Source organism: Phocoena phocoena, chromosome 2, assembly GCF_963924675.1.
Source record: "Phocoena phocoena chromosome 2, mPhoPho1.1, whole genome shotgun sequence".
Taxonomy (NCBI): Eukaryota; Metazoa; Chordata; class Mammalia; order Artiodactyla; family Phocoenidae; genus Phocoena; species Phocoena phocoena.
Genome location: NC_089220.1, coordinates 125,212,456 through 125,234,670, shown reverse-complemented (window position 1 = coordinate 125,234,670; position 22,215 = coordinate 125,212,456). Strand labels below are relative to the sequence as shown.

The 22,215-nt window shown below is 41.3% G+C and overlaps 1 protein-coding gene across 1 annotated transcript in view; it reads left to right on the top strand.

Moving 5' to 3' along the window:
• Positions 1-22,215, top strand: part of LRRK1 (leucine rich repeat kinase 1) — a 116,538-nt gene that overhangs the window by 26,698 nt on the left and 67,625 nt on the right. The window contains exons 2-3 of the mRNA XM_065871242.1: positions 15,698-15,861; positions 18,383-18,554. Coding sequence (XP_065727314.1) covers positions 15,698-15,861; positions 18,383-18,554 — 336 coding nt within the window. The remainder of the gene's footprint in view (positions 1-15,697; positions 15,862-18,382; positions 18,555-22,215) is intronic.

The following is a 22,215-nucleotide window of genomic DNA, read 5'->3' as shown; positions in this document are numbered from 1 at the left end:
GTGTCCTCATGTGGGACAGAGAAGTAAGGTCTCTGTCTCTTCTGGGAGGGCATTAATCCCATCATGGCAGCTCCACCTTCATAAGCCAGTCACTTCCTGGAGACCCACCTCCTAATACCATCATACTGGGGATTGTGGTTAACATGAAATTTAGAGGGACAAAACATGCAGTCTATCTCAAGTATTAAACTGGAAAGAAGAGAGGCACAGATGTAGAAAATGGACGTATGGATACAAGGCGGGGGAAAGGGGGGTTGATGAATTGGGAGATTGGGATTGACATATATACACTACTATATATAAAATAGATAGCTAATGAGTGCGTACTGTATAGCACAGGGAACTCTACTCAATGCTCTGTGGTGACCTAAATGGGAAGGAAATCCAAAAAAGAGGGCATGTATACACTTAGCTGATTCACTTTGCTGTACAGCAGAAACTAACACAACATTGCAAAGCAACTATACTCCAATAAAAATTAAAAAAAAAAAAAGAATGTATAGGGGAATTCCCTGGTGGTCCAGTGGTTAGGACTCAGTGCTTCCACTGAAGGGGGCACAGGTTCGATCCCTAATTAAGGAACTAAGATCCTGCACGTTGCAAGGTGTGGCAAGCCCCCCCGCCCGCCCAAAAAAAAGATTGTATATATTGTATAACTGAATCACTTTGCTGTACAGCAGAAATTAACACAACATTGTAAATCAAGTATACTTCAATTTAAAAATGTTTCCTATGGGAAAAAATAATAAACTGGAAAGAAGAGTCGTAGGATTTCTATGGGCTCTAGGGTCACAAAGACTTGCTGCTGTCACTCTTGCCCCTGCTCCTTGCCGGCCTGTCACTGTGAAGTGGCTTCATCTTGGCCTCCATCATCTGTAAAATGACAGCCATGACACCTACTCATAGTGTTGCTATTGATATCGACCAGGGTTCTTGGCCTTCCTTAAGCAATAGAAATTGATCAGAGGCCAGACAAGAAATTCAGCAAGACTTTATTGGGACCTCTGATGCAGCAGTGGGGAGCAAGAACAAACAAGAGTTTCCCTTTCTTGCTCTGCTCCCTGGGAGGGGTGGCGAGCTGGTCCCTTATATGGGGTGAGGGTAGGGGTATGTCCAGGGGTTCAACAGGAGGGGTGGCTTAGGTGTTTTGCCCACCTCTTTGGTAGTATTGTGTGCAAGGGCCATGCGCAGTACCCTGCTTTTGCTCCCTGCTCCTCAGAAGTGGCAGTTAGCTTTTTTGGTCTTTTTGTATCTTTTTGTCCATAATTTGCCCCAAGTACACATGCACACAGTTATTTTTAGTCCCTTATAGTTTCTTTGTATTTTGTAACTCCAGAAGACATATGTCCAGGTGCAAGCATTGCAGCACTACAGCAAAGGGTCCCAGTCCCAGCCTGTCTCAGTAAGCCTTCCCACATTGACAAGTGTACAGTTTTCACCACACTCTGGCCAGCAATGAATATTAGAGCTCATTAAATTTTTCACTGTGTCAGGTGGACATAACATGGAATCTTAATAATTAATTGTATGTTTTGTTTCTAAAGAAAACTGCACTTTTATGTGTGATTTCCCTCTGCACAACCTGCTCATAGGTATAACCGCCCATGCCCCTTTTATTAACAAAAATTCATTTCCAGTGATTTGGTGAGAATATCCACAGAGAAGTTTTACATCTGTGCTGGGAGGCTTTGCTGGTATGAGAAACGCTCAGCCTGCGTGGCTGGAGCTCTGCTCTACGTGAGCCGTGAGCCAGGCCCCTGGTAAATGCCACTGCTGTCTTTGCTTTCTTTTCTGATGCTGGGTCTGATGGCCCAGCTTGATGGGGCTGAGCACCAGCCATCTGGAGTCAGTGAGGAATTACTGCTGAGAGTCACCCTGGGGTCATGTCGCCCTCTACACCCCCCCAACCTCTGCCTCTTCCCCGAAGGAATAAAGGGTTGGATTTCACCGTAATGTGACCCAGAGATGAAAACTGCTGCTGAGGCTAAACCCCTAGAGTGACAGCTGGCAAAGAAAGAAGCATCCTTCTTGCTGGAGGCCGGTAAGCCCAGGGCAACAGTGGGTGAGCCACTGCAGTGCCAGGAGGGCGTCACCTCTGGGGAGGGACAGCCCCCAACCCCCGGGTTTGGCCACACAGGGACTCGATGGAGGATGGCACAGGAAGGTCATTAAACAATTATGACCAGGTCAGTAGCATCCTAAAGTTTACTCTTGTTTATTCTGCAGTGAACTCTGGGTTGTTAGATATATGTTTACCTTTTGCTACTCTATTGATGGAGGTAAATGTAATTTTTAAAAAAGTATATATTCAAGTAAAACGTTAGTGTCTTTTCCGGGATGTACAGAGGATGCCACAGATTTCGAATCAAGAGAGAGAATTTGCCTTCTGTCATGCATGCGTTCTTTGACGGGGACAAGAGAATTAAATGTATAATATATATACGTAAGAGACCAACATTTAGAACTGTTAGAATTAAAGTCACTTTCATATTACCTCTCCATTGTCCTAGACTCATAGGAAAAAAGCAGTAGAGAGAGAATTTTATTCTGATTATTGGGTTGGGAGGGATGAGTTAACAAATACTGTTCTAGAAGAAAAGGGAAGAATGTCTCCTTAGGATATAAGGACAGAACAGACTCAGAATCAGCAGACAAAGGAGGACTCTCTTTAAGATGGGGAAGGCCACAGTGAACTATTAGTGTAAGTGGCATGGCTTGTACAGCCAGACATCATTCTATAACATTCATGGAATTCTGTTTTATTACTTTCCCAAAATAAAGGAGAATAATAATTTCTGTTAGTTTTCCTGTAGTCAGAATAATTTGTTTTTCTACAACTTGAATTACAGAAATAACATTTAGAGATTGAGTTATTAGCAACTAAAAACATTTCTCCTAGAAATGGCTGAATATGTGAAATATACAGTGTTACTGGAAGTATTTTTTCATAAATAGAATATTAAATTGAAAGTGATTATCAAGGACTAAATGATGTTCTGGTTTCATAGGTTTTTAAATATTTTTTAACCAAATACTTTTTCACATAATGAACTTTTAATTTACTGTCCGTGTCCAGCATATTTAAATACCAGGCTGTGTAGATATTAACATTTATCACCCACCAGGAATATGTTCACTTATCACCTCACAGCTTACCCTAAATATTTCTTGTATTCTTGTAGAGTAAGTCTACATGTGCTGAATCCATAATGCTACTCATTCACTACATTTATAGCTTCCCCTCACTCGTTCTTGCTTCTAATTACTTCTAATTGACACTTTCCTAAAAACAAACAAGCAACACTGACCAAACCTTAAAAATAAAAATGAACTGTGCTAATGGTTTCCCTTTCTCCTAGTGTTTGTTACCTTTTTGTTATGCATATTAACTTTACATTAACTCAAGATATAGAACCATCACCCAAACAATTAAGATGCCTGGTTGTAGTATATATATGTATATGGAATTTTCATTGCTATTTAGGAAAATAATTACACCTATTGTAATAAAGAACAAAAAGGATTTTTTTAAAAATTTGACACTGAATCATTCTAATGTTCTACTATTATTTTCCTACTAGTCCTAGTTACTTGTTTGCTACATTAATATTGTATTGAAATAGAGTAAGTTTGGGGGGTTATATTTTTAGTATGAATTTTAAATCTGTATGAGCAAAATATTTAGAACTGTGATGTTTTACTGTGTAAAAGAATATAATTACAGATAATGGTTGATTAATAGGCACAAATAACTAAATAATCTCAAATAGTGTACATACATACAATTACCCCGATTTAAGTTTAAATCAAAGGACACCAATTCTCAAATATAAAACTGTAGTATTTTTGTAAAACAAAATTACTATTAAATATTTACCTCCAAGAAAAGGTGTTTCATGGTGGGGAGGAGGGGTTCTGCCTTACATGATGTATCTCTGTACTATTTAATTTTTTTCAATGAGAATGTATTCTTTTATTACTTATCTAACTTCTTTAAAGTTTTAAATAAAGCAGTCATATAATTCCATTACAGGGAATTTAGGAAATAAAGAAAAATCTTTTCTAATCCTATCACTAATTCCCCCCAGCCCATCATTAATACTTATCATTAGCATTTTGGTCTTTTTTTTTTTAATTTAAATATATGTTAACCATTCTCTTTATGATTTCAGGAAATTAAATGAAGTTAGCAGAGTAAATTAAATGCACATGCATTACCTGATGTTTTCCCATAATGTCCTTCCAACAATTTGATTGGACCAGACCCCCCAGCTCTTGGGTCAGTGAGAGTGTACATGTGTTGTCCATGCAACTTAAGAAAATCAGATTCAAACTGAAAACACCACAGCATTAAATATATATATATATATATATATATATAAAATAGAACTGAGCAGAGTCTTGTTTCTTAGTATGTCATTTATTCCACATATGTTGCATTATTTATAAATCAAGTTAAAGTAAAACCACCCTTGTAATTTCACATGCATCCTATGTCCTTGGTTCTACCTTCTCAGTGTTGCTTAACTTGGGCATAAAGGTGAACTTTTTAAATTTATGTTCCTAATGTGAACAGAAGAGGTTACTTTATACCTCCTCACACACATGCACCTGTCTTTTACAGAGATAAGGAGGATATTTGTTTAATTCTGAAAGATGAGCAGTGACATAATTAAGTGCCTCTTCTGATGGATGACGCGGCCGTGGATTCTGTCTTCTTCTTACCCTGCCAATGGCTTCTCCCTGCAGCTGACTCTCAAATGTCTTAGTCTCTGACTGTTAATAATTAATGGGGACTGTTAGTGTGTGATGGGATGTGAAGCTGCCTTATTCACATGTATAACCACTTACACACTAAGCCCTTTTTTGATACGCCTTTCCAAAAGTGCATAGCCAAAAAAAAAAAAAACACACACCAGTAATCTCCATTCAGACACAGCAGTCTTGTATTGGTGTTTCAGGAAGGATGCAGATTGTGCGTGACACTCATGAAATCCACTTAACGTGGCTTTTCAGAATGGTTGCCTTTGAAATAGTCATGGCTTAGAGTGAGCTGTAAAGACCCTGGATGGTATCAAGGGGCTTCACTGTAAGCAACTTGTCTTTCCCTTTTTCCAGAGCAGGATTTTTCTGGGTTGGTGGTGGAGCTCGTTCAGTATGCCATATGGCAGGCCTTCCATTTAGGGTATGTTATTCTGATTCACTTCTCCCAATATTTTGTTATGAAAACTTCCAAACATACAGTGAAACTGAAAGAACTGAACCATGTACATCCATATACCCACCACCTAGATTTTACCATTAACATTTTCTAAAATTGCTCTCATTTCTATCTGTTCTTCTATCCATCCATCCATCTATTATTTTTAATGCATTTCAAAGTAAATTGGAAATATCTGTACTTTTCACCCTCAAGTGCTTCAGTATTCATATTATTGACTATAGTTCAATATTATTTATAATTTTTTAGGTAAAGTTTATATAAAGTAAAATGCACATACCTTCATTAGACTATTTGATAAGTTTTGACAAATACCAACACCTGTGTACTAAAAACATCATCAAGATAAAGAACCATCACCCAAACAATTTCCTCATGCCCCTCCACTGGTAAACTTCATGACTATCCCCACCCTCAGGAACCACTGTTCTGAGTTTTTTCCCACCACTGATTACAATATAAATGGGATCATTTTGTGCAGTCATTCTTTCACTCGGCATTGTGTTTTGAGATTCCCATCAATCATTTCATGGATCAGTAATTTATTCCTTTTGATTGCTGAGTAGTTACTATACCACAGTAGTTATTCATTCATTCTCCTGTTGTTGGACACCTTTGCTATTTACAGTTTGGAAACACCATGAATAAAGTTGCCATGAACATTCTTGGATATATTTTTTACACGTATTTTTCTTGGGTAAATACCTAAGAATAGAATAAGTGAGTCATAGGGTAGGTATATACTTAGCTTTGTAAGAAACCACCAGACTTGTTTCCAAAGTGGTTGTACCATTTTAGACACAACCAATAAGGTATGAATATTCTCGTTGCTCCATATCCTCACCAACTATTGTCAGTATTTTTAAATTTTAGTGATTTTGGTGGGAGTGTAGTGGTGTTTAACTTGCATTTCGCTAATGACTAATCATACTGAGCTTTTAGAATATCTTCTGCTGTTCAAATCTTTGCTCATTTTTAACTGGATTGTTTGTCCTTTGCTCCACAATGGTGTGCTAGTTTCTGCATTACAACAAAATGAATCAGCTATACATATACATACGCCCCCACATCTCTTCCCTCTTGTGTCTCCTTCCCTCCCACCCTCCCCATCCCACCCCAACAGGCGGTCACAAGGCATCGAGCCAATCTCCCTGTGCTATACGGCTGCTTCCCACTAGCTATCTATTTTACGTTTGGTAGTGTATATATGTCCATGCCACTCTCTCGCTTTGTCACAGATTACCCCTCACCTTCCCCATATCCCCAAGTCCACTCTCTAGTAGGTCTGTGTCTTTATTCCTGTCTTACCCCTAGGTTCTTCATGACATTTTTTTTTCTTAAATTCCATATATATGTGTTACCATACGGTATTTGTCTTTATCTTTCTGACTTATTTCACTCTGTATGACAGACTCTAGGTCCATCCACCTTATTACAAATAGCTCAGTTTCGTTTCTTTTAATGGCTGAGTAATATTCCATTGTATATATGTGCCACATCTTCTTTATCCATTCATCCGATGATGGGCACTTAGGTTGTTTCCATCTCCGGGCTATTGTAAATAGAGCTGCAATGAACAATTTGGTACATGACTGTTTTTGAATTTTGGTTTTCTCAGGGTATATGCCCAGTAATGGGATTGCTGGGTCATATGGTAGTTCTATTTGTAGTTTATTAAGGAACCTCCATACTGTTCTCCATAGTGGCTGAACCAATTCACATTCCCACCAGCAGTGCAAGAGTGTTCCCTTTTCTCCACACCTTCTCCAGCATTTATTGTTTCTAGATTTTTTGATGATGGCCATTGTGACTGGTGTGAGATGATATCTCATTGTAGTTTTGATTTGCATTTCTCTAATGATTAATGATGTTGAGCATTCTTTCATGTGTTTGTTGGCAGTCTGTATATCTTCTTTGGAGAAATGTCTATTTAGGTCTTCTGCCCATTTTTGGATTGGGTTGTTTGTTTTTTTGTTATTGAGCTGCATGAGCTGCTTGTAAATTTTGGAGATTAATCCTTTGTCAGTTGCTTCATTTGCAAATATTTTCTCCCATTCTGAGGGTTGTCTTTTGGTCTTGTTTATGGTTTCCTTTGCTGTGCAAAAGCTTTGAAGTTTCATTAGGTCCCATTTGTTTATTTTTGTTTTTATTTCCATTTATCTAGGAGGTGGGTCAAAAAGGATCTTGCTGTGATTTATGTCATAGAGTGTTCTGCCTAAGTTTTCCTCTAAGAGTTTGATAGTTTCTGGCCTTACATTTAGGTCTTTAATCCATTTTGAGCTTATTTTTGTGTATGGTGTTAGGGAGTGATCTAATCTCATACTTTTACATGTACCTGTCCAGTTTTCCCAGCACCACTTATTCAAGAGGCTGTCCTTTCTCCACTGTACAGTCCTGCCTCCTTTATCAAAGATAAGGTGACCATATGTGCGTGGGTTTATCTCTGCGCTTTCTATCCTGTTCCACTGATCTTTCTGTTTTTGTGCCAGTACCATACTGTCTTGATTATTGTAGCTTTGTAGTATAGTCTGAAGTAAGGGAGCCTGATTCCTCCAGCTCCATTTTTCGTTCTCAAGATTGCTTTGGCTATTTGGGGTCTTTTGGGTTTCCATACAAATTGTGTAATTTTTTGTTCTAGTTCTGTGAAAAATGCCAGTGGTAGTTTCATAGGGATTGCATTGAATCTGTAGATTGCTTTGGGTAGTAGAGTCATTTTCACAATGTTCATTCTTCCAATCCATGAACATGGTATATCTCTCCATCTATTTGTATCATCTTTAATTTCTTTCATCAGTGTCTTATAATTTTCTGCATACAGGTCTTTTGTCTCCTTAGGTAGGTTTATTCCTAGATATTTTATTCTTTTTGTTGCAATGGTAAATGGGAGTGTTTTCTTGATTTCACTTTCAGATTTTTCATCATTAGTATATAGGAATGCCAGAGATTTCTGTGCATTACTTTTGTATCCTGCTACTTTACCAAATTCATTGATTAGCTCTAGTAGTTTTCTGGTAGCATCTTTAGGATTCTCTATGTATAGTATCATGTCATCTGCACACAGTGACAGCTTTACTTCTTCTTTTCCATTTCGGATTCCTTTTATTTCCTTTTTTTCTCTGATTGCTATGGCTAAAGCTTCCAAAACTATGTTGAATAAGAGTGGTGAGAGTGGGCAACCTTGTCTTGTTCCTGATCTTAGTGGAAATGCTTTCAGTTTTTCACCATTGAGGATGATGTTGGCTGTGGGTTTGTCATATATGGCCTTTATTCTGTTGAGGAAAGTTCCCTCTATGCCTACTTTCTGCAGGGTTTTTATCATAAATGGGAGTTGAATTTTGTCGAAAGCTTTCTCTGCATCTATTGAGATGATCATATGGTTTTTCTCCTTCAATTTGTTAATATGGTGTCACGTTGATTGATTTGTGTATATTAAAGAATCCTTGCATACCTGGAATAAACCCCACTTGATCATGGTGCATGATCCTTTTAATGTGCTGTTGGATTCTGTTTCCTAGTATTTTGTTGAGGATTTTTGCATCTATGTTCATCAGTGATATTGGCCTGTAGTTTTCTTTCTTTGTGACAACCTTGTCTGGTTTTGGTATCAGGGTGATGGTGGCCTCATAGAATGAGTTTGGGAGTGTTCCTCCCTCTGCTATATTTTGGAAGAGTTTGAGAAGGATAGATATTAGCTCTTCTCTAAATGTTTGATAGAATTCGACTGTGAAGCCATCTGGTCCTGGGCTTTTGTTTGTTGGAAGATTTTTAATCACAGTTTCAATTTCAGTCCTTGTGATTGGTCTGCTCATATATTCTATTTCTTCCTGGTTCACTCTCAGCAGGTTGTACATTTGTAATAATTTGTCCATTTCTTCCAGGTTGTCCATTTTATTGGCATAGAGTTGCTTGCAGTAATCTCTCATGATCTTTCGTATTTCTGCAGTGTCAGTTGTTACTTCTCCTTTTTCATTTCTAATTCTATTGAATTGGGTCTTCTCCCTTTTTTTCTTGATGAGTCTGGCTAATGGTTTATCAATTTTGTTTATCTTCTCAAAGAACCAGCTTTTAGTTTTACTGATCTTTGCTATTGTTTCCTTCATTTCTTTTTCATTTATTTCTGATCTGATTTTTATGATTTCTTTCCTTCTGCTAACTTTGGGGTTTTTTGTTCTTCTTTCTCTAATTGCTTTAGGTGCCAGGTTAGGTTGTTTATTCAAGATGTTTCCTGTTTCTTAAGGTAGGATTGTATTGCTATAAACTTCCCTCTTAGGACTGCTTTTGCTGCATCCCATAGGTTTTGGGTCGTTGTGTTTCCATTGTCATTTGTTTCTAGGTATTTTTTTATTTCCTCTTTGATTTCTTCAGTGATCACTTCATTATTAAGTAGTGTATTGTTTAGCCTCCATATGTTCGTACTTTTTACAGGTCCTTTCCTGTAATTAATATCTAGTCTCATAGCATTGTGGTCGGAAAAGATACTTGATACAATTTCAACTTTCTTAAATTTACCAAGGCTTGATTTGTGACCCAAGTTATGATGTATCCTGGAGAATGTTCTATGTGCACTTGAGAAAAATGTGTATTCTGTTGTTTTTGGATGGAATGTCCTATAAATATCAATTAAGTCCATCTTGTTTAATGTATCATTTAAAGCTTGTGTTTCCTTATTTATTTTCATTTTGGATGATCTGTCCATTGGTGAAAGTGGGGTGTTAAAATCCCCTACTATGAATGTGTTACTGTCGATTTCCCCTTTTATGGCTGTTAGTATTTGCCTGATGTATTGAGGTGCTCCTATGTTGGGTGCATAAATATTTACAATTGTTATATCTTCTCCTTGGATCGATCCCTTGATCATTATGTAGTGTCCTTCTTTGTCTCTTGTAATAGTCTTTATTTTAAAGTCTATTTTTCTGGTATGAGAATTGCTACTCCAGCTGTCTTTTGGTTTCCATTTGCATGGAATATCTTTTTCCATCCCCTTACTTTCAGTCTGTATGTGTCTTTAGGTCTGAAGTGGGTCTCTTGCAGACAGCATATATATGGGTCTTGTTTTTGTATCCATTCAGCCAAATTTTTGTCTTTTGGTGGGAGCATTTAGTCCATTTACATTTAAGGTAATTATCGATATGTATGTTCCTCTTCCCATTTTCTTAATTGTTTTGGGTTTGTTATTGTAGATCTTTTCCTTCTCTTGTGTTTCTTGCGTAGAGAAGTTCCTTTGGCATTTGTTGTAAAGCTGGCTTGGTGGTGCTGAACTCTCTCAGCTTTTGCTTGTCTGTAAAGGTTTTAATTTGTCCATCAAATCTGAATGAGATCCTTGCTGGGTAGAGTAATCTTGGTTGCAGGTTTTTCTCCTTCATCACTCTACATATGTCTGGCCAGTCCCTTCTGGCTTGCAGAGTTTCTGCTGAAAGATCAGCTGTTAACCTTATGGGGATTCCCTTGTGTGTTATTTGTTGTTTTTCCCTTGCTGCTTTTAATATGTTTTCTTTGTATTTAATTTTTGACAGTTTGATTAATATGTGTCTTGGCATATTTCTCCTTGGATTTATCCTGTATGGGACTCTCTGTGATTCCTGGACTTGATTAACTATTTCCTTTCCCATATTAGGGAAGTTTTCAAGTATAATCTCTTCAAATATTTTCTCAGTCTCTTTCTTTTTCTCTTCTTCTTCTGGAATCCCTATAATTCGAATGTTGGTGTGTTTAATGTTGTCCCAGAGGTCTCTGAGACTGTCCTCAGTTCTTATCATTCTTTTTTCTTTATTCTGCTCTGCAGTAGTTATTTCCACTATTTTATCTTCCAGGTCACTTATCCGTTCTTCTGCCTCCGTTATTCTGCTATTGATCCCATCTAGAGTATTTTTCATTTCATTTATTGTGTTGTTCATTGTTGCTTGTTTCATCTTTAGTTCTTCTAGGTCCTTGTTAAATGTTTCTTGCATTTTGTCTGTTCTATTTCCAAGATTTTGGATCATGTTTACTATCATTATTCTGAATTCTTTTTCAGGTAGACTGCCTATTTCCTCTTCATTTGTTAGGTCTGGTGGGTTTTTATCTTGCTCCTTCATCTGCTGTCTGTTTTTCTGTCTTCTCATTTTGCTTATCTTACTGTGTTTGGGGTCTCCTTTTTGTAGGCTGCAGGTTCGTAGTTCCCATTGTTTTTGCTGTCTGTCCCCAGTGGCTAAAGTTGGTTCAGTGGGTTGTGTAGGCTTCCTGGTGAGGGGACTAGTGCCTGTGTTCTGGTGGATGAGGCTGGATCTTGTCTTTCTGGTGGGCAGGTCCACATCTGTTGGTGTGTTTTGGGGTGTCTGTGGACTTACTATGATTTTAGGCAGCCTCTCTGCTAATGGATGGAGTTGTGTTCCTGTTTTGCTAGTTGTTTGGCATAGGGTGTCCCGCACCGTAGCTTGCTGGTCGTTGAGTGAAGCTGGGTGCTGGTGTTGAGATGGAGATCTCTGGGAGATTTTTGCCGTTTGATATTATGTGGAGCTGGGAGTTCTCTTGTGGACCAGTGTCCTGAAGTTGGCTCTCCCACCTCAGAGGCACAGCACTGACTCCTGGCTGCAGCACCAAGAGCCTTTCATCCACACCGCTGAGAATAAAAGGGAAAAAAAGTAGGAAGAAAGAAAGAAAGAAAGAAAGAAAGAAAGAAAGAGAGAAAGAAGGAAGGAAGGAAAGAAAGGGAAGGAAGGAAGGAAGGAAGGAAGGAAGAAAGAAGTGAGGGAGGGAGGGAGGGAGGAAGGAAGGAAGGAAGGAAGGAGGGAAGGAAGGAAAGAAAGAGAATATAAAGTAAAATAAAGTAAGATAAAATAAAGTTATTAAAATAAAAAATAATTATTAAGAAAAAAATTTTTTAAAGAATAAAAAAAAAATAAACAGACGGATAGAACCCTAGGACAAATGGTGGAAGCAAAGCTATACAGACAAAATCTCACACAGAAGCATACACATAAACACTCACAAAAAGAGGAAAAGGGAAAAAAATAATAAATTTTGCTCTCAAAGTCCACCTCCTCAATTTGGGATGATTCGTTGTCTATTCATGTATTCCACAGATGCAGGGTACATCAAGTTGATTGTGGATCTTTAATCCGCTGCTTCTGAGGCTGCTGGGCGAGATTTCCCTTTCTCTTCTTTGTTCTCACAGCTCCCGGGTCTCAGCTTTGGATTTGGCCCCGCCTCTGCGAGTAGGTCGCCGGAGGGCATCTGTTCTTCGCTCAGACAGGACGGGGTTAAAGGAGCAGCTGCTTCGGGGACTCTGGCTCACTCAAGCTGGGCGGAGGGAGGGGCGCGGAGTGCGGGGCGAGCCTGCGGCGGCAGAGGCCGGAGTGCCGTTGCACCAGCCTGAGGCGCGCCGTGTGTTCTCCCGGGGAAGTTGTCCCTGGATCCCAGGACCCTGGCCGTGGCGAGCTGCACAGGCTCCCTGGAAGGGGGGTGTGGATAGTGACCTGTGCTTGCACACAGGCTTCTTGGTGGCGGCAGCAGCAGCCTTAGCGTCTCATGCCTGTCTCTGGGGTCCGCGCTTTTAGCCGCGGCTCGCGCCCGTCTCTGGAGCTCCTTTAAGCAGCGCTCTTTATCCCCTCTCCTCGCGCACCAGGAAACAAAGGGGGAAGAAAAAGTCTCTTGCCTCTTCGGCAGGTCCAGACTTTTCCCCGGACTCCCTCCCAGCTAGCCGTGGTGCACTAACCCCCTGCAGGCTGCCAGCCCCAGTCCTCTCCCGGCGCTCCGACCGAAGCCCGAGCCTCAGCTCCCAGCCCCAACCGCCCCGGCGGGTGAGCAGACAAGCCTCTCGGGCTGGTGAGTGCCGGTCGGCACCGATCCTCTGTGCGGGAATCTCTCCGCTTTGCCCTCCGCACCCCTGTTGCTGTGCTCTCCTTCGCGGCTCCGAAGCTTTCCCCCTCTGCCACCCGCAGTCTCCGCCCGCGAAGGGGCTTCCTAGTGTGAGGAAACCTTTCCTCCTTCACAGCTCCCTCACACTGGTGCAGGTCCCGTCCCTATCCTTTTGTCTCTGTTTACTCTTTTTTTCTTTTGCCCTACCCAGGTACGTGGGGATTTTCTTGCCTTTTGGGAAGTCTGAGGTATTCTACTAGTGTTCAGTAGGTGTTCTATAGGAGTTGTTCCACATGTAGATGTATTTCTGGTGTATCTGTGGGGAGGAAAGTGATCTCTGCGTCTTACTCTTCCGCCATCTTTCCCTAGGTACGATGATTTCACGTGGCTGTAGGTAAGAGGCCTCAGTTCCTTGCCACATGGATCTCTCCTTAGGGCTGCTTGAGCGTCCTCATGACATGGCAGCGGGCTTACCCCAGGATGAGTGATCCGGCCCGCCGTCCCCACGACTGTCGCGGCTTCGGGCACCGGGGCCCCTCCAGAGCTGGCAGCCTCAGTGAGGCCGCCCTCCCCTCGGGCTCTGGGGCAGTTCCGTGACGGCGGAGGGAAGAGACCCCGAGCCGGGAGTTCCAGCTCTGCCAGGAGTTCTTTCTATTTTCTGAATACCATTCCTTTTTTGGATATATGTTTTAGAAATATTTTCTTCCAGTATGTAACTTGCCTACTCATTTTCAAATAGTAAATAATTTTTAAATGGTAGATCAATCTTCTGATGAGCAGGAGTTTTAAGTTTTGTTAAAGTCTAATTTAGGAATTTTTTTTCTTTTCATGGTTATTACTTTCTGTGTCCCATCTAAGGAAGCTTTGCCTACTCTCAAGTCATAAAAATATTCTGTGATTTTTTTTTTCCTAGAAGCTCTACAATTTTAACCTTTATGTTTAAATCCATGATCCATCTCAAAGTAATTTTTGTGTGTGGTGAGAAGTAGGGGTCCAAGTCTCTTTTTATTCAATGGATGTGCAGCGGTTCCAGCACCACTTATTGAAAAGATTTTTGCATTTATCATTGTGTTGACCCCCTTTATCAAAAATTAATTGGGTGTACAAGTATGGGTCTATTTCTCAACTTTCTATTCTGTTCCACGGATCTATTACCACACTGCCTTGATTATTATAGATTTATATAAGACTTGAAATCAGGTAGTATATGTCCTCCAACTCTTCTTTTTCAAGATTGCTTGGGATATTATAAGTCCTTTGAATTTTCATACAAATTTGAGGATCAGATTGTCAATTTTTACCCCCAAAAAAGCCTATTGGAATTATGGTAGGGATTACATTGAATCTATAGATAAAATTGGGATGATTGACATCTTAACAATATTGATTCTTCTAATCCATGAACATGAGATTTCTTTCCATTTATATAGGTCTTGTTTAATTTCTCTCAGCAGTGTTTTATAGCTTTCAGGGTATATAGATCTTGTCCATCTTTTTAAAAATTTATTTCTAAGCATGGAATTTTTATGCTATTGAAAATAAATATAAAAAAAATTTTTCCAAATGTTAGCTGCTATAATGTGATTTACTTTTGTGATGTCAATGTTTGGAAGCCAACCTTCCTCAGCATTTATATTTTTACATTTAAAAAACCCTGTTTTTTTATCCCTTCAAAGAGGTAGCAAAGAGATGGAGTGGGTTTAGCCCCAGCCTGAGAGCTCGTGAACCAAACTTCAGTCCCAGTTTACCTCTTACAAGCTGTGTGAACTTGGTCAAGAATGATAGAATTCTGTCCCTGTTTCTGCTGTCACTCAACACAATCAAAATTTAACTCCTCATTCATTGTAGTCTTTTCTGTAATATCTGTAGAGATAAAACTTTTAACTCTGGTTCACTAACACATTTGAAAATCTGGTAGAAGCCTTGAATTTTCTCCCCAGAGAAATGTACACACACACACACACACACACACACACACACAGAATTCTGTGTGCAACTTTAGGATGTGCAGGAAGTCTCTGAAGCCTTTTGGGATCCACAGACCTCCTAATTATGAAGCGTTCTAGAGTGGGAGCTCTAAGGGCTGACTGCTTTCACTTCTTTGTCTTCAGACCCAGCACAGTATGGAATGAGGGCTACCATTCTAAGTCCCATGCCTTTGTGGAGTTTTCTAGGCAGAGAGGGTCTAGATTTCCACACCCACAGGATTTGACCTGCCTTTCTTCCTCCACTAGATACCATATCCCTCTGAGGGATATAGCAGTGGGACAGTTTGGCAGGCTACTAGCTCTCTCACCAAAGCCTTTGCTTCTCTGTTGCTGTTGGTAAGGTCAGCCTGGCAGCTGCAGTTTCCTGCCAGGCAGCTCGCACCAGGCCATCGTCTAGCTGCAGAATCTTCCCCAAGCTGTGTTCAGCTTCCCTGTGCCTTCACAGATGGCCCCATGCAGGAAGGGCCTCCAGCAGGGTGCAGGTGCCAAAGTCTGCTGTACTTGGTGACACTGGCAGCATTTCAGGGCAACCCCTTTCTCTTTCTAAAGCCTCCAGATTTATGTCTTGGAGAGCATATCCCACTCTCTGATGATTCCTAAGAGCAGCGCTGGCAGTGGAGGTCATGCTATGTGTGTGCTTTTGTCCACCCAGGTGCCGGGGACATGGGCAGCAAACTATCCATGCCAGGTGGCGACCCCACAACACGGAGCCCTAGGACGGAAGGCATTCATGCCGCATACAAGCGAGGAGACGCCAGCAGAGCCCAGCACCTGCTCAGAGAAGCTTGTGATGAGAGCACGTCCCAGCTGGAAAAGGTAAGGTCAATGCCAGCCCCTCTGGCCAGAGCTGGGGACCCAGGTTGGGCGAAGGTTACCACTAAAGTTGTTTTCTTGTTATCATTATAATCATAATGAGGATTTCTATTGTGTTATGAATACCTTGTTTCTCATGTAAACTTACAGGTGCCAGTCCTTTCGAGTGGACTTCTCAGCCTGTCATCACCTAAGCACACACTGCTCCTGCCTTCCCAGGGGGACAGGGAGGGGGTCACAGAAATATAAAGGACAAAATGGCAATCTGAAGGTTTAACTTAATATATTCTTTTACACTTTTTTCCACTATAAAAATAGTACATGCTCAAAAAAGAAAAATTTTTAAATATATAAAAGTAAAGAAAAAAAGAACAAAAAAGTAATCATATTCCTAATCCATCCAAACAATCCCACTTAGCATTTTTGGTATACTCTCTTCCAGGCTGCTGATCTGAACATTCATTTTGTCGTTGTTATTGTTTCTAATATACATACAAGCCTATTTATGTATAGTTTTGCATACTGCTTTTTCTCACATAATATTATATGAACAATTTTCTGTATAAGTTCCTTATGAGCATCACCTTCAATGGCTACATGACATTCCATCTAGTAGAGACAGTGTCACTTACCTGGCTATTCCTTTTGGTTAGATATTTGTATTGTTTCTAATTTTTTACTACTGTAAATCATGCTGTATTGAATGTTTGTTGCCTAATCCTTTTCTTATTGTCAATATATTTTCTCAGCCTAGGTTAACAGGAATTGAGAATGTGGGTATGAGCAATTTTTAAATTTTGAAACACATGCCAAACTTTTCCAAAACGCTTGTAGAGATCAACCATCTTGCCCACCTACAGCTTGAGAAGACCATTGCCACATTCTGGTCCTTGTGGGAAATTCTTATTGACTGTTAGCCATGGAAGCACTTTACTGATGCAATACTTTGATTAGCACAGGTTTAATGTCTCCATATAATTAATAGTTGGAAATAACTCAATTACTAAACCTGTTCTCAAAATTGTAAGAGAATTTTTTGGGGGGAATTGGCAAGTACATGTGCTTGAGAATTATTGAGGGGAGGGCATTTTTGATTCCTCCTATTATGAATTCACAGCATATATGGCCAAAGGCCTCTCTTCTTATGGGGAGAACTGGGATGCACACATGAGCAGGTCAGACTTGTTGGCCCCTTGGGTTGACACTGGGTGGCTTCCCACAAGGAGGGCTGTTCAGCAGACAGCCTGGAGTCTGTGCCTCCCTCCGCCCGTGTCAGTAGTCTGCCCTGGTTGTGATATCACGCCCATGCATTCATGGGTTGGCCCACTCACAAATTCGTTAGCATGGCTGCCCTCTGTGAGCTGGGTTCCTTATACCCACTTCCCTCAATGCCTGCCATGAAGGAGATTAAGGGGAGTTGTAATGATCCCCATTTTATTATGAAGGAACTGGAGTACAGTGCTGTCAAGGCACTTGTCCAAAGACACATAGGTGGTAAGTGGCAGAGCCAGGATTCAACGTGGCATGTCCATTTGGCACCAACGTCAGTGTCCTGTGCGTGACTCTTCAGTGGAGAACCAGCATGACACTGGACCGAGGAACCCACAGTCTAGCAGAGGAGCCAGAGACATGGGGGTGGGTACACACAAATACAAGATGGCTTTTGGGGGACAATGGAATAGTCTAGCTCTTGCTGGTGGTGATTGTGATTGTGTTATACCTAGTCAAAATTCATCAAAGTGCAGTAAAAAGGGTGAATTTACTATGCATAAATTATATCTTAAGAAACCTGACTTTAAAGCAATACAGGAGAGCATGTGTTCAGGCTCAAATGACCTGTGTGGCAAGATGAATAAGTGTCCATTCAAGGTACCGCAGCCTCGGTGAGAGAGCCAAAAAGGCTTTAGCTATGCAGAGACGGTGACAGAGGCCTCCCAGTGCAAGGGACACTGTGAGCAAGGAGATGGGACATGTGCTGACCTTTGACTGAGAAAAAGACCAGGCTTCCTGTGAGAAGAGGGCTCTCAGAGGCACAAACCTAAGGCACAGGACAGCAGCCCTGGCTTGCACATTCAAATAACATGAAGAATTTTGATACCTGCCTGAGATATCTTTCATGATGCTGTTCCAAAGAAATAGAATATGAGACATTTATAAGATCAGACTTTCTAATAGTCACATTAAAAAAGTAAACAGAAGCAGGTAGAATTTTAATAATCTATTTTATTTAACCAGCATATATTAAAGATCAACATGTAATCAGTATAAAAATTATTGACAAGATAGTTTACCCTTTTCGTACTAGGTCTTTGAAATCCCATATGATTTTACACTTTCAGCACATCTCACTTTGTATGAGCCACATTTCAAGCCTTGTCAGCCACATGTGGCTGGTGCTGCCATCCTGGGCAGCACAGCTCCAATCTTGCCCATGGACTTCGTGAAGCATTTAGAGTCAATTTTCTTGGCAGTTCCCAACAGCACTTGTCTTGCTGACATCTTGCCCCTGTTCTGTTTTGACCAGGGCCAGCTCCTGAGCATCTCTGCAGCATATGGGGATCTGGAGACCGTCCGGTATCTTCTCACTGAGAGACTGGTGGAGCTGCCGACGGAGCCCACCGACGACAACCCAGCCGTGGTGGCAGCACAGTTTGGGCACACTGATGTCGTGCAGGAATTACTCGAGTCTTTGCCAGGTAAATCCCAGAGCATGAGCTCTTCACCACCTCTCAGGGACCCTCTTTTCTTAGGAATCAGGCAGGTATTTGGGGGGGCTGCACTTCAAAATGTTTATGTCTTCACACTGTTTACCAGTCATGAGATCCAGAAATCTGGGAGTATTCTTTAAAGCAGTTTTAGGTTCACAGAAGAACTGATGAACAAGTACCGAGAATTCTCATATACCATCTCCCACAGTTTCCCTGTTATTTGCGTTTTGTGTGAGTGGTACAGTTGTTAAAATTGATGAACCAACCAATATTGACACGTTATTACTAATTGAAGCCCATAGTTGACATTAGGGTTGTATATCTATGGCTTTTGACAAATGTGTAATGACATATTTCCACCATTACTGCATCATACAGAATTGTTTCACTGCCCTAATAATCATCTGTGTTCCACCTATTTATCCCCCTCTCTCCCAACCCCTGGCAGCCACTGATCTCTTTACTGTCTCCATAGTTTTGCCTTTTCCAGAATGACATATAGTTGGATTCATACAGTACATAGCCTTTTCAGATTGACTACTTCCACTTAGCAATTTGCATTCAAGTTTCCTCCATGTCTTTTCATGGGTTGAGAGCTCATATATATATATATTTTATTACTGAATAACATTACATTGTCTGGATGTACCATGCTATGTTGCTTTTTTTAATAACAAGTTAATTTTTTCTCTGGTGGACTCAAGGTGTCCTGGTCTCCTTTGATTTCCCATGATGGCCTTGGATCTGTGACACTGTTTAAGTCCAGGCATCACTACAGCTATAGGCTGAGGCATTGCCTTAGAGTGGTCTTGGGAGTTAGGATTTTGTGAGGGAGTGGGGCCAGCTTCATGGGTATGTGACAGTGCAGTCACACAGAGCCCTGCACTTAGGACCCCACACTTAGTTTAACACTCTGCAGTTGCACTCTTGAAATTTTTTTTTAAAGATTTTTCTTTTGACGTGGACCATTTTTAAAGTCTTTATTGAATTTGTTACAATGTTGCTTCTGTTTTATATTTTGGTTTTTTGGCCACGAAGCATGTGGCATCTTAGCTCCCCAACCAGGGATCAAACCCACACCCCCTGCATTGGAAGGCAAAGTCTTAACCACTGGACTGCCAGGGAAGTCCCAGCCCTCTTGAAATTTTTAATAATTTTTAAACAAGGGACCCCATTTTTTTTGTTTTTTCTGGCTGCATTGGGTCTTTGTTGCTGCTCACAGGCTTTCTCTAGTTGTGGCGAGCGGGGGCTATTCTTCATTGTGGTGCACGGGCTTTTCGTTGCAGTGGCTTCTCTTGTTGCAGTGCGTGGGCTCTAGGCACGTGGGCTTCAGTAGTTGCGGCGCGTGGGCTCTAGGGCCTGTGGGCTTCAGTAGTTGTGGCATGCAGGCTCAGTAGTTGTGGCTCGCAGGCTCTAGAGCACAGGCTCAGTAGTTGTGGCACATGGGCTTAGTTGCTCCACGGCATGTGGGATCTTCCAGGACCAAGGATCGGACCCATGTCCCCTGCATTGGCAGGTGGATTCTTAACCACTGCACCACCAGGGAAGTCCAAGGGATCCCATTTTTAAGTTTTTCATGGGACCCCACAATTATGCAGTACTACTGTTAGAGGGTGTCCAGCTATGTGCTTTGAGGTAGATTTGTGCTCAGATTTGGTTCCAAGCTGGCATGCCTCTCCTGTGGCTGGAAGGAGAATGAGTTTATAAACAGAAATCAGGGCACTGTTAGGGCCCATAGATGCTGTTTGGGTCGAGCAAGTTATAGGAGGGCAGGAAGGAGCCCCCAAGGAGCCAAAGCTGATTCCCTGTCCTCGGGGATCTCCAAGAGTAGCTCTGTTCTATTCCCAGAGAGTCTATGCCAGCTGACATCTCATTGGGCAGCTTACATTTATTGAGCATTTTCCAAGTACTGGCCACACTGAAGAACTTGATAGACACAGAGGCTTTTCAAAAAGGTGATCCCAGCCCTTTAGTAGGTCCTGGTCAAGCAGAGGAAATTGAGGCAGAAAGGTGTAACCATGCGAAGGTTGAAATATTTACACAGTGGTCTGCAAGCACACATCAGGGAATGGTCTTGTCTGGGTGCAGGCTGGAGTCTTCAGAGGGAACTGACATCTGAGCCAGGCTTTGCAGGCTAAGTAGGAGTTTACTTGGCAGACAAGCAAGGGAAGAGCCTGGTTTGCCTGCTTTTGCAGAACAGGGAGCTTGGGTGGACCTGAGCATGGTTCTCAGCTGCTCCCAGGGGTGTCCTGTCTTTAGCTCAACTCAGGACAGAGCTGCTGAGGACTGAAGGAGTCCAGTGCATTGTGCTGGGCCCTGTGGGGAGCGCAGAGGTGGGCAAAACAGTTTGTATTCTCTGGGAATTCCCAGCCTGTAGGGAAGGTAGCCACTGTTGAGAGTAAGGTAAGACAAGAGGCAGCTAGAGAATGAAGGCAGGGTTCAAGAAGAGGATGGATGAGAGTTCCATGGGGTGTGGGTACATCGTTGTGTAATTATGAACATCATTTGAAGGACATCATTATGTAATTCCTGGTCTTGTAGCTGAGCAGGGCTGAAGAGAAGGAGGAGGTGGAAAGATGGGCTCTATGAGTGTTGCTGGATTTGGGCCTTATAGAATACATGTAGGGGTTTGTACGGTTAAGAGAGCACCCTTTGGTTTTAGATAAAGCAGAACTTAAGGCTTGACTTTACCATTTACCAACTGTGGGACCCTCAGCAAGTTCCCAAGTCTCCCTGAGCTCCAGTTTCCTCATATTAAAATTATGACTGTGAAATACAGGGCCTGCCTCCTAAGAATGACACACTTACATCCTCAACAGAAGTTAGCAGCATGATGACTGCACTTCTCATAGCCAGATATCTGGTAGTAATGGAGAGGAGTAATTTGTTTTCTGTTCCTATACCTCCTGCTTTGAATTGTTCATTTTAGTTATCAGTTGAGGGCAAAGAAGGGACATTTATTTAGCACCTGCTACAGCCCAGGCATAATGCCAGGTACCTTATGTGGTGGGTTTTAATTCTTGCCTTCTCTGCCTCACCCCTATTTCCTGGTCAGTTTCATATCACAGAGGGAGGGTCACTCTCTCCAGGCTTCAGAGCACTTTGATTCCTGAGGACTTTCCGCCTCTGGAAGTAAGACAGTGTTATGATGCAATTGGGAAGTGTCCTTGTGGAGGATGAGATCGTTTTTCCATGGCAGCTAGATCCAAAAGTCATTGCACTACTTTGAACTTGAAGATATTGTAACATTTCAGCCCACGCTCTCTCTGTTCATTCAGTGTGTTAAGTGTTATTTTATCCTGGAATTAAGTAGGCAGTTCTTTCAGGGAGTAGTTCTCTAAGTTTTAGGCTGATCTGTTTTTTTCATCAAAGTATTTTTTTAACTTATGGAAGTAATATATGTATATTACAGATAATTTGGAAATGCAGAAAATTATTACTCTAATAACATAATGACATATCATAATGAGTTATGTCAGGCACTTGACAGAGGTTATGACAATTTATTGAGGCAGGCACTTGACACACACTATGTTATGTAATCCTCTCATTAAACTTGGGAGGTGGGGTGTTATTATTCCCATTTTACTGATGGGTAAACTGAGTCACGAAGAGGGTAAGAAATTTCCCCAAGATGACACAGCTGAAA